The sequence below is a fragment of the Amblyomma mixtum genome, chromosome 10, assembly GCF_055824585.1.
Source record: "Amblyomma mixtum isolate Tamu chromosome 10, ASM5582458v1, whole genome shotgun sequence".
NCBI lineage: Eukaryota > Metazoa > Arthropoda > Arachnida > Ixodida > Ixodidae > Amblyomma > Amblyomma mixtum.
In genome coordinates this window covers 121,557,664-121,570,475 of record NC_143021.1, presented here as the reverse complement: position 1 = coordinate 121,570,475, position 12,812 = coordinate 121,557,664, and the positions used below count along the sequence as shown (strand labels likewise).

Genomic DNA, 12,812 nt, shown 5'->3' with positions numbered 1-12,812 from the left:
TCGCACATTTCCTTAAAATTGTAAATCGTATTGAAATCGAAGTCCGGGTCGGCGTCGGGTCCCGTGGGAAACGCCCGGAGAGAGAGCGCGCGGGCGGCGGCGTCGGCTGCCTCATTTCCGTGGACGCCTTGTTGACCTGGAGCCCATACGACAGATCGGTGCGTGGGATCCGAGTCTCGGCCGCAATTTTGGGGAGTAACCCACCCTTGTGTGACGTATCGGCAAACCCCTCGCGAGTCGGTAATTATGTATTGGAGGAGGTGTCAGAGGCTGCCGAAGCGATGGCAACCACTTCTGCGTGAATTGCTGACTGGACCTTGAAAGTAAGGGTGTCTACTGTTTTACCCTCGTGGACGACCGCGGCCGTGTACCATCCCCTGGGGTCCGGGCCGGACGCGTCCACGTAGACGACTCCTGATTTTCTCCGAAAATCGCGGTCCAAGGCTTCCTCCTGCGCCAGGCGCCTGTCATTATGATCCTCTTTCGACATATTGGTGGGGAGAGGCCGCACGTGGAGGGCGCATCTCCAGTGTACGGGAAGGCGGCATCTCTCCTCTGTGAATTGAGTGTGCTTGATGTGAATTCGGGCTAAAAGGCGGCGATCCGACCCTGTCTTTTGGAGACGAGTGTATTGGTTGTTGAGGTGGGCCTCCCGAAGTTCCCTAAATGTGTTCACCCTCCCCAGTGCCATAAGGCAGGTGGTAGAGGTAGAGACCGGGGGGTCCAGCGCTCGTTTCATGATTTCGCGGAGGATGACCTCGAGGGCATCCTCATCCTGTTTCCGCAGGTGGAGGTAGGAAGTGGAATGCCAGATTCGACTGGTGACGAATGCGTTCGCCATCCGCAAGGCGTCTTTGCATCGTAACCCACCGCGGCTTTGCTTGTGGTCAAGCTGATTTCGCCGATCAGGAGATCGGCGAAGTGCGGATTCCGTACGCCTACAACGAGCAGAGTTTGCTTCCAGGCGGAGACGATGTTGAGAACGTTCTCGGCAGCAGAGATGCCGAGGTGCGAGTTCAGAGCTTTGCCCAACTCACCACGTCGGAAGGTATTCCGCAGGTCGGCGGTGACCCTGGGCTTGAAGATGACCACGTAGTCTTCAAGGTGCATCTGTGGCATAGGACGGGGCTTCCACTGATGCGACTGAACTTGTTTTCTAAGTAATGTGGCAGGCCCGTGCGTGAGGCCTTGCTGCGTAGCTTGGGAGGCCGTCGATGTGGCAGCCTGCTTGTTGGAGCCGGCTCTGCCGCGACGGTTGACGAGTTGGAAAAGCTCCTCGTGCTCGAAACGCGCAGGTGCCGCAGGAGCTTCAGGTTGGGTAGCCGGAACAGTTGTCCAGGCCATTTCGGAAGGGTGGTAGCCCCTTAGAGGGGCTTGAGAAGTCATCTTGAGAAGTATCAAGGGTGTCACCGCCGCGGGAGCGACGCAGCCGTTAGGCGTAGCGTCTACTCCTCGCAGCAAAGTGGAAATCTCCCCTCGCAATGCGATAATTGGACCCACCTGGTGAAATTTGGTGGCTCCAGAGTACTGGTGATGTTAGGAATCCACTCGCTCAAATTTCAAGAGAGGCCGAATTGATGCGCCGCAAAGAATTAGCGACACTTGACGGAGCTGATATGGCATGCGTCCCATCGCGAACGCGCCGTCAATTTACGGTCCGCAGGCGCCCGGTGCCCGCGTGAGGAGAGCTGAAATTTCGAGCACCGTAGCGCCACAGCCTGCAACTAATGGTAATATCCGATGATCTGATGATTCCCTACTATTTTGTCACTACTACTAGGCGCTTGACTGCCAAAATAAATAAAGTTAATTAGCTGATGCTGGTTGATTCTTCCTCTAATTACCACTTAAAACCCGTTTCGTCACATCCGCCGCGGTCATGGCGGCGCACGAAGGGCAATTTACCCCCAAAAGCCAATTTTTCAATATCACTCAGTCTTCCTTGAATCACCGTGTGCAGAGAATCTGCATAAGCAGCCAATTTTCTGATTGGCCAAGACGTACACCTATTGGGTGTGTTGCCGAGCGTCTTTGTCATCCACTTTGTATTCTATTGGCCACAAGATGGAGCAGAGTCGCCACCTCTCGGCGCAGCTGCGAACCCTCCTTAGTGTGGACGCCCTCTCGCGTCGTCTGCTAGCCAGCAGTCATTACCTGCACTCGTACGGCTGACATTCCTCGTGACTGTTGTTTGATTCTCGTTTCAGAGCGCTTCTACTTAAATGCCTGCCCCATACGCTGTTATGAAGACAATGATTGTTTACATCGTGTACATAATGATGGATCATGACTACTTCCGTCGGTCTTCCTCATTGCAGGTTCTTTGCAGCACGCCGTCTAAAACACAGCGACCATTGCGCTAAGTTCCGTGTTAAACCACAACAAACAGGTCTCTGCCGCCCATACAACTGAATGCAGCTGCCAAGCGATTGCACATTGCCGTCAGCAGTTAAAGGGGTCATATTATTCCCTCCATATGCACGATGAAGTTGAGTTTTTTCTTCTAGCTAGGGTAATCAGTTTCATAAGGCATTTATGATTTTTTTATTACTGTCAAACTTAAAGGTTAATGGGCATCCACCACGTCGCAAAGTGACAAAATTTTGTCCCAGAAAAGTGCGAAAACCTTTAAGGGTTCACATCGTGCCCAAGAGGTAAATGATACAGCAAATATTACTTGGTCAAACTCGATAAAGGTACGTCATTGTGGGCCAACTAACGTTTGTACTAGGCTAAGTGCGAGTGTTCTCCCGCCTAAGTTCGTAGCTCCTGACAAGTAAAAATTGTGAGAATACGAGCAACATATGTACTACATCAGTCTATGGAGCGGAATGTAATAGCACTGCATATCGTGTATGGTTTCTTATGGTTTAACGTCCGAAAGCGACTCAGGTTATGAGGGACGCCGTAGTAAAGGGCTCCGGACAATTTCGACCACCTGGGGATCTTTAGCTTGCACTGACATCGCACAGAACGCGGACCTATAGAATTTCGTCTCCATCGAAATTCGACCACCGCGGCCGGAATCGAACCCGCTTCTTTCGGGTCAGCAGCCGATCGCCATAACCACAGAGCCACCTCGCCGGCTGCATTGAACATCATACACGCTTAACTATTTCCTTTCATATACGTGGCGGTGTTATCTTGGCGAATTTAATAGTCGCAAGAAAACAGATACAATGGATTTTTTTGGAACAGTGAATTAATATGCGGAAAGTTTTATTTCCGGTGCTTTCTTTTTGCAAATATTTATGTTCTGCATAAACTGGCACTGCTGATAATTACAGTGCCAAAGAAATTTTCATTCCCTCAAAACTCTTTTCACACGCCTAACCGCGTGCTCCCACACGCAGTGATCTCCACTCTGTTAGCAATGACAAATTCGAAGTTTGCACATGAACATATAAAAAATTAATCGCTGAAGCCCCCAAATTTTGTCGACCAGACTACTACTGTCACACGGCCATAGAGTCATTTTAAACGAGTTGCACTCGCGTTCAGAGTCATTGGCCCAGGGTCACAGAATTAACTTAACTTAAAATTGGCAGCAAAAATCATTGCTTCGCCTAAGTTCAGCGAGCTCGCTCCACGTGGCTGAAACATTCGTCAGTGGTACACACCTACCAGACGGTACGATGCCAGCGCTGCATTTAATCCGCTTAAGAGGAAACTGCATAGGTTTTAGTAATCAACGAGCTTAAGAGGGTCGAATGCGTGAAACTTGCAGCTAAACTTGCCAAGTCTTTTTGGGCTAGCACTTGAAATAGTGAAGCAATCGCCGATTAAAATCTGGGCGCCCTTCAAGCGTCTCCGCAGCGCACAATGCCAAGTGGGTGGGGGGGGGGGGGGGGGCGCATGATGACGTTATCAAAGGTATCGGTACATAACGCACATACGCCTGCTTTGAAGGAAAGAAACTAACGCCATCGAATGCAAACCCTGCCGAGAGTTGTTTGGCAGCGTCTAACAAATCGGGGCAGGGTGTGACGGACGACAGCGGTGATTTGAAATAATACCTTCCGTGGCGTCACGCTAAATTTCCCTGCACTCCTACGGTGCATTGAGGAGAAGCGCAAAATTCAATCGACGATTAGGGTGATATTTTAAATGCTAGTGGAAAAACGCTTTGAATCCTTGAATATCGCGAAATTCTCAAATAAGTGCAGCAGTTGGCCTTTAATCATCGACTCAAGGGCGCTGGGGACCCACACTGCGTCATTTTTTCTTTCAGGCAGGTCAGGACGGAAAGTTCGTGCGCCTCAGCGCGGGCTGAGATAATGTTACCACCGCAGCTGAAGTACTGTCCCGCGAAGTTCGTCGTGTCTCTGCCCAGTGAAGCGCCGGTCGTGGAATACAGGCTCAGCGGCTTCGCCTTAGAAAAAAAGTGGAGGGAAAACGTATGCATATATATGTTGCTAGAAAACGTACACTTCGAATGGCGCTTATCTTCTAAGTGTAGCCCCGGGTCTCACCACAGTGACGAGGCGAAATGCACCCGAGGCGAAATGCGAAATGCACCCGCTGGCAGTCGGTCAGACTAAATTTGCCTGTCTGACACTCGTGCAACTTCTGTGCCACGGGCAGTGGTGCGCACACTGTTCAAAAGGCGAAGAAAACACAAAACCTCCGCCAGAAAAGTATGACGCAATAAATATATGAGGTCCATGATCCGGGTATAAGGCAAACGCGAGGAAATCACAAAATCGAGGTTATGTGGTTGCATGACTAATGTGGTTATGTGGTTGCATGGTTTTCCCACAATCTGAGCTTCGTTTAAGTAGCGCTTGCTGATTTTACGCTTTTCTGTACACAATGAAACGATTTTCGGAAGTATATCAGTCACCCATAGCAGAGGCCACGTTTCCTTCGGCAGAAAACCCTCCGTAAACAGCGAACCGCTGTGCCCGCGTTTGAGCGGCCCGGGCGCCGCCGGCTGCCGATAGACACTAGTCGAGCGACGGTGCCGCCACCTGTAGGCCGATCTTGATGGCACTATGCATCGACCTGCGATGACTTCCGCGTTGCGCTTTCCAGTTTAAGTTCGTTCGTACAAGATTCATACATTCGTGCTATTCATATAATGTCAGTATATATCATCAGTAAAACCAGAGGTAGGCTTAACATCCCTGGCTTGTAGGCGTCGTATTACTAGTATGTGCTTGTCTCACAAATTTTATTTCAGCTCACTTCGTCGTCCGCTCTACATAAATCCTCCGGCACGCATTTCCCTTCGCATTGGTCATGTCCTTCAAGTAGCCCGGCCATGCACGCATACAACTGCATTTGCATCGTCATCCTTTCCACGCTCAGCCAAGGACTGGAACGGCTTTCCACACGACATCGCCGCAATCACGTGCCCATCAACATTTGCGAAGTGTTTAGCTGCTACCTTTAACAGCGAATAATATTTGTATCTTACGTTTTTTCTTTGTTTAGTCAATCTGATTTTTCAATGTAATCCTGGAGCCTTTAAGGTAATAAAGTGAAATGAAAGTGAAGTGAAGTGAAGTCGAACTCACCGTCACCGTAGTCGGGCGGGAGGATCCTGCGCTCGCATTCGCCCACGCTTCCCCAGGTCGGGCTGTTCAGGTTGTTGCACGTGCCGTCCGGCTGGCGGAACGAGGCCGCAGCCTCGCACGGGATTCGCCTCCGTGGGCAGAGAGTGGATATGTGAGTCGCCTGCAGCACCTTCTGGTTGAGCTGCTCCAGTACATCGCCGGCTTTCTCCGCTCCCACGCTGCCACGTAGAGGAAAATGGTGAGCAATAAAAGATACCGCATTACCAAGCATTATTGCGCTTCTGTACCTCCTAAATGCCCTATTCTGAATGCAGAGTCACAAGTACATTTCTGTAATTTTCTTAATTTATAATTCTGCCCGATGCCTTTCTTGACTACACTGTTGGTTCTTCAGTTAACTACTACAGAGCTGCTGGTATTGTAGGACTTGAAAAGTCGTCTAGCCTGTTCTGGCTTTCTCTCCCCTCTCCCCCTGGTTTTTGCAGTTGAAACAAATTTAACATTAAATTGAACTGAAATGTGGATTAAGAGATGTCCAACATCCTCGGACAAAATTTTTAAATATTGTAAAATTGTAAGTATGCACTAACGGAAATACTGAAGGTAAGGGTCTATTCTTCCGATTTGTAGCAAATTATTTTAAATTTTTTCCCATCGCTCACATAGAGCAATTAAGGCTGCCATCGAAAAGCAATGGGTAATGCTTTAGACAGCAGCAAAAACGCCAATAGCAATGAATGCAAGTGTGTTGACGAGAGATCTACGGATAGAACAAGAGAACTATAGCGCTACCAAGACGAACACAAGAAAGCACGACGCAAGACTAGCGCTAAATTGCATCTAACTTTTGTATGTGAATTCTTGCCATCATCCTCTTAGCTGGATGCATCTGTCTCCTTTATCATTGAGTCAACATTTCATTTCATCATTGAGTCAACAGCAAGATACATTTCCTTTTAAATCGGAAATGGCGTATCTTGAACGGTTCTGTTGGCAGTGTTATGTGGGAGCTGGTATCTGCGCATGTCCTGGTTTCCCTTATATTTGCTGAGCTGTCAGTGAATAAAGTTAGGTGAAGTTTAGCGCTAGTCCTGTGTGGTCCTCTCTTGTGTACGTCTTGGTTGCACTACAATTCTTTTTTTACAACATGCAACATCTAGCCTAACACGAACTTCTCCTAAGTTGGAGAGTAGATGTGCAGGCCAGTTGGTGAGACATCAGGGGGCTATGTACCGCAGCAGACACAGGATAGAGGGAGCTGACGACACAAGGCGATGTCGTCACCGTCACCTCCTTTCGTCCTGTGTCTGCTCCGGTGTATGGCCTCCTGAAGTTCTTCTAAATGTGCGAATATATTGACTGTTATAGCGAAATATTAGAATACATGAAAACATTTCGTTCATAAATTCTTTCTCGTTCAAAAATGCTTTTGTCCAGAATTGTTGGGTATGGGTCCACGTGTAGCCGCGTGTTGAAGCTTTTCGAGGCAACCAATGAGGCACTGGACATAAGCATGTCGACATAAGCATGGTGAGGACTCTTCGAGATCGCCTTGCAGGATTTGTGGCATCTTACAGCACTGCACAGCGAGCCACGGCATCGAAAAAGGAAAGTGAGACGCAAGCGGACGTATTGAAGTCGCAGCTGTTTGCTCCAATTCTGGACACGCCATAACGACGACGCGAGGGGCCCATGAGTGCGCCCTTGGCAAAAGCACAATGAGACGGACATGTAGGAGATGAGAGAGAGACTCTTTAAAGAAATACAGAGAATTTAGCAGGCGTTTCAATATCGCTGGCATGCTACTCTGCGTTGGGAGGGAAATTTGGGAGATAAAGACAGAAGGAGAGCAGCGTGGAAGAGGTACAAAAAAACGAAGATAAAATGCGGCCATGAAATGGGTACTAAAGATGCAACGGCGAGTATTGATGTAACCTATGGAATGATGGAGTGCATAGTCCGACAAATGGGCTGACGAAGTTCACTGCATGAAGAATGCATGAAGGTAACTTGCAAGTGAATTTAAAGCTAATCGAGATGTCCAATGTATTTTAAATATGTAAATAGAAAGTTCACTGCAAGTCTTTGTTGCCTGAAGCAGGCTAAGGGACCTGAGCGCCATCTATTCGCTTCCTTCGCTGAGCTTCATCTATTCGCTGGAATTCGCTTCCTTCTAGCATTGCGACTATCGCTGAAACATCCTCATTTCAAACAGCTCTTTGGTCCTATTTAGAAAATTCTAACATATGTTGATGTGCGTTCTTTTTTTTTGTTTTGTTTTTTCTTGGTTGCTCTAGTGTGTGTGTGTGCTGGCCGTAACGTTCCGCAAAATGTTAGATGCTGTGTTTAGCAACTTTCGAAGCCGGGATTTTTCTTGTTTTTTTGCGCGGTTTGCTACATGTGAATTTTTTTCAAATACCTCATATTAGCCTTTTTTGTTTTTTTTTGTTCCTCTTATTAACTTGTACCTGCCTTCTTAACTTGTTTACTTCTGTTTTCAGCCGTTTGTATTCTGTGTTTTATATCTGTTGTTTTCTTTCATGAATCCCCCCCTATGTAATGCCCGCATTGGGCCTTTAGGGTATTGAAATAAATAAAATAAAATAAAATAAATAAATAAATATTCTGTAGGCGTTTTGTGAGTGGGAGTATTCGAATGATTTCATGGGTTTTCTGGTTACGTCGTAATCCAATTTTTTTAGGTACCCAAAGAGGTGTTAATATTCAATTAGGTGCACCGAAAAGAAATCACTGTTCAATCCAGAGAAAAATTTGCTCCCGTCCACTCCACGATTTCACGGCGCCACAGTTGTGTCCGGACTGCAGAGCTCACGAATGAGGTGTAATGAGCGTCTATACTGAAATGGATAACAATAAAAACGTGCCATTTTTTTTTTCGAAGCGTACATCGTATGCATAAGGCGGAAACGTATGCATTCAGTATGAGCTTATAAGAAGATGAAGCAGAGCATCACAAAATGGAAGAATACGAAGAGTGCCGCCTCGACAGAATACACCGCCCTTCGCAGGAACTGCTGGCATCAAAGAAAAAGAAGAGAGGAATTGAGCGTTAATTTCGCACTGCATCATATTTCGGTCCTAGCGGACTGCAACAAGGAAGTAGGTTCAATGATGTGCGGCTTTAGCGAAGATAAAAATGAACAACAGGAAGGAAAAGTAGCAGCCGATTGCAGGGGAACAGCCCAACACAGGCGGGACGTGTACGGAACGAAACTGGCTCAAACTGGCACTTGTTAAGCCTGGCCCGCATGGAGCGTTTTTTACCCGCGAAATCGCGCCGCGCGCCCGACGCCCGCGCCAGCGTCGACGAATTCACTCCCGCATGGTCAGCAGCCGAGCGGCGCGCGCTACGGACGCGTTACGGGATACGTTGACAAGATGGCGGCGCCCTGCTCGCCCACTTCGGAATAAATACATGTCACTGCTGTATTCTTCGACGTGATAGCTCGCTCAAATGGTAGCGGTTCGCTTTTATTCCGCCTACTCTTGCCCACGCGTAGAGGTATAAGCGATAACTAGACCTTGTTTTTCAGATAATTTGGCGATTTTCAAGCTCTTAGGCCTAACTAAATACAGTGTGGATGGATGGATGGATGGATAGGAGCGCCCCCTTTGAAACGGGGTGGTGGCAATTGCCACCATGCTCAGCTTTTCTTTATTTATTATTTTTTTTGTTTACTGTGTTGGCAATTCTCATTAATATTCTCCATCAACTTTGCCTACGGTTTCCTACTATTCTAACCTTATGCCACATCTCTGCTTTTCAGCCACCAATCCTCCAATCGCTTTTTGCTGACTTCCACTGCAGATTTATTTACATGACCATTGTTATCTTTAAACCCTAGGGCCTCAGAAAGAGTGACTGTGCCTGCATCGACATCCGGATGGATACCATCACATTTGATTATGAGGTGTTCAATTGTTTCCACAGATCTACCACACACTGCACATGTGTCATCTTCTTCGTTAAATTTCTTTTTGTAGCTGCGCGTTCTAAGACACCCTGATCTAGCTTCAAAAAGTAGGGCACTGCCTCTTGAGTTATCATAGAAAAATTCTTTCCTGATCTGCCTTTTCCAGAATCGATATAGTTCTACACTATGTTTCTTTTCCATTGAATTCATCCAATTTTTAACTTCCGCGTTTTTAACCTGTCGTTTAATGCTCTTTCTTTCTCCGTCCTCATGACCGGCATACTTACTGGTTAGTTTTCTAGTTCTTTTCCGCCACTGTGAGTCAACGTTCTTTCTGTATAAATATTTAAATACCTTAGCTGCCCATCTGTTATCGTCCAATTTCCTCAGGCGTTCTTCATATAGTATTTTACTCTTAGCTTCCCGTGCCTCGAACGATGCCCAGCCCATATCCCCTTGTACTGCCTCGTTTGTGGTTTTGCCGTGGGCACCTAGTGCTAATCTTCCAACAGCTCTCTGATTTACGTCTAATCTCGACTGAACTTCTGCCCTTAAGCACAGAACCGCATTGCCGAAAGTAAGTCCCGGCACCATTATTCCTTTCCAAATACCTCTTAGTACTTCATATTTGTTGTACCCCCATAATGCCCTATGTTTCATTATCCCGGCGTCTCTTCGTCCTTTTGCCCTAAGAGCCTGTTCATGCTTTTCCGTGTATATCTGCCCTTCGTTTAGCCATATCCCGAGGTATTTGTATTCGGCCACTTTGGGTATTTCGTGGCCTTGTATTGTAAGCACCTGATCAGTTGTATCGTTAAAAATCATCACACCTGATTTAGTTGCGCTAAAACTGAATCCTAGAGCGTCTCCTTCGTCTCCACAGCAATTAACCAAAGTTTGTAAATCTTCCTGGCTATCTGCTAACAGTACAATATCGTCCGCATACATTAAACCCGGGAGTCGCTGCTCAACTACATTTCCGCCTAATCTGTACGATAGATTATAACCCAGATTACTTTCTTCTAGCCTTCTTTCCATATTTATCACGTAAAGCATGAACAGCAGCGGTGATAGAGGGCAACCTTGCCTTAATCCTTTGTGCACCCCTACAGTTGTGGTACTTTTTTTCCCTTCCCATGTAATTTCAACTTCATTATCTCGGTAGATTTCCTGTAGAAAATCAATTACCTCATCACCAATACCTAAATCTTTCAATATGCTCCACAGGAGTTCCCTGTTCACGTTATCGTATGCACCGCTTATGTCTAGAAAGGCTATAAACAGAGGTCTATTTTCCGCCTTAGCTATTTCTATGCATTGGGTAAGCACGAACAGGCTATCATCTAACCGCCTACCCCTTCTGAACCCATTCTGAAGTTCTCCGAGTATCCTATTCCCTTCTACCCATGACTGCATTTTTAATTTCACCGCCTGCATTGCCAGCCTGTACATAACAGATGTTATCGTAATCGGACGGAAGGATTTTATGTTCATCTTATCTCCTTTCCCTTTATAAATCAAATTCATTTTACTCTGTCTCCAGCTGTGCGGAATTTGCTGATTTGTTATGACTGCCTCCAATGCTTTTATCAGCGCGTCCTTGCTTCTTGGGCCAAGTTCATTAATCAGCTTAATTGGAATTTCGTCTATCCCTGCGGATGTGGTTTTAGGAATATTCGCTTCCGCCTTTTCCCAGTTAAGACTAGTCAGTTCTAAGCTGTTCTCTTTTGTGCTGTCCTGTGTTGCCTCCTCACTTGGGGAGATTACCCCATTGGCGTCGCTAAAAGACGCAGCTATAAATGACGTAATGTAGTCCACAGCATCGTCTCCCTCCAAACATTTTCCCTCAGCATCTATAATCTGTTCCTGCTTTCTTTGATTTGTTTTTCCCAACCAGCTTATATGGTTCCAGAATTTTCTTGGCCCCCCTTTATTTGCCTCGCGAACTTCAGCCAGCCATTTATCAGAGGACTGCTTTATTTTAGCCTGGACTAGGACCTGAACTTGCTGTTTCTTTTGTCGATAAGATTCCCATTTTTTTCCTATTTCTTCTACAGATAACTGCGCCCTCTTTGCTTCTCTGTGTTCCCTTGAAGCCACCCGTCGTTGTTCGATGGCCTCCTTAATTTCCATATTCCACCAGCTTCGTGGCTTCCTCTTTCCTCTCCAGCGGTTAACTCCTTTCACTTGTTTCATTTTTGTAGCGATGAGCAGTTCCAACTGATTACCTCGCAAGAACGACACCTGGTGAAGCAGTTGTCTAGCTTTTAGTCACTTGCTACATTTTCATCTATTTGCAGTTTTTCTTCTTGGAACGAAAAAAGGCTCGCAACGCACCCATTGTAGTTATCAGTAATTACGGATAAAAAATTTCTTCAACACAGCGTTGATGAGCTTCGGCGTCTTGTCACTAGATGGCGCTACCTGAGGGACGGCGCGGCCAGCTAAAAGCGACTCCTCCGAAAGACAACACGCTGCTCGGCCGTTTCTGCCGAGAAACCCGAAGCCTAAGCCCCGGTACTATAGTGAACTAGAACTCGGTACCCTCGGAGCGCCAAACGCCCGTCTTTCCGGGAAGCACGACGCAATTACACGACGCAGATACCCGAGAAGCGACGCAGCTACAGTGTCAGAGAGAGCTCGCGAGCGCGTCTCTCGGCCGGCGTGGCTCGGGCCAGAGTCACGTGATGCCCGCTCCGGCTCTCATTGGCCCTCTGTCGCTGCCCTCTCCCGGCGTCGGCGCGGCGTCGACGTTTTTTTCTGCTTCGACAGAACCCGACGATTTGGCAAAAACGTCCTCTCCGGCGGCAAAAAAACGCTCCGGTGCCGTCGACGCCCACGAATCGCCCGGAAAAACGCTCCATGCGGGCCACGCTTTAGCAAACGCACACTTATCGCCTGAGAGACGCGGAACAAAATACATCATCCTTCCAGTATTTAAAAACCTACCATGGTTGCCGATTAAGGTAATAGAATGCTGCTGATCGCCAGCTTTGTTTTTAATCGAAAGCAAACTGTGGTTGCCTCTGCGACCACCAAGGATTTGTAATTTACCCCGCATTTTTCATCACCAACACAGGCAATCAGTGTACACACAAGCCTTCGATTACATTGAATTGAAAGCAGGCTTTCAAATACTGAATAAATCTTGAGACACTCGCGCATGCATAACGCTGTTAGCGCCTGTCGCCTGTTAGCGCAACCTCTGCTCTCAGTTTTGTCTATGTATATCGAAGCAGTGTTCTGCGAACATGATGCCAAAAGGCTCCCATGCGGTCGAATATGCGTTGCTGTTTTCTACCACTGCATCTATATTTTGGCCTGCCGAAATTTGATAGCTCTGCCAGTCCTATTCTGC

At 47.2% G+C, this 12,812-nt stretch overlaps 1 protein-coding gene across 1 annotated transcript in view; it reads right to left on the bottom strand.

Moving 5' to 3' along the window:
- LOC149326809 (salivary peroxidase/catechol oxidase-like) overlaps positions 1–12,812 on the bottom strand; it is a 143,404-nt gene that overhangs the window by 114,059 nt on the left and 16,533 nt on the right. The window contains exon 4 of the mRNA XM_089564679.1: positions 5,520–5,737. Coding sequence (XP_089420805.1) covers positions 5,520–5,737 — 218 coding nt within the window. The remainder of the gene's footprint in view (positions 1–5,519; positions 5,738–12,812) is intronic.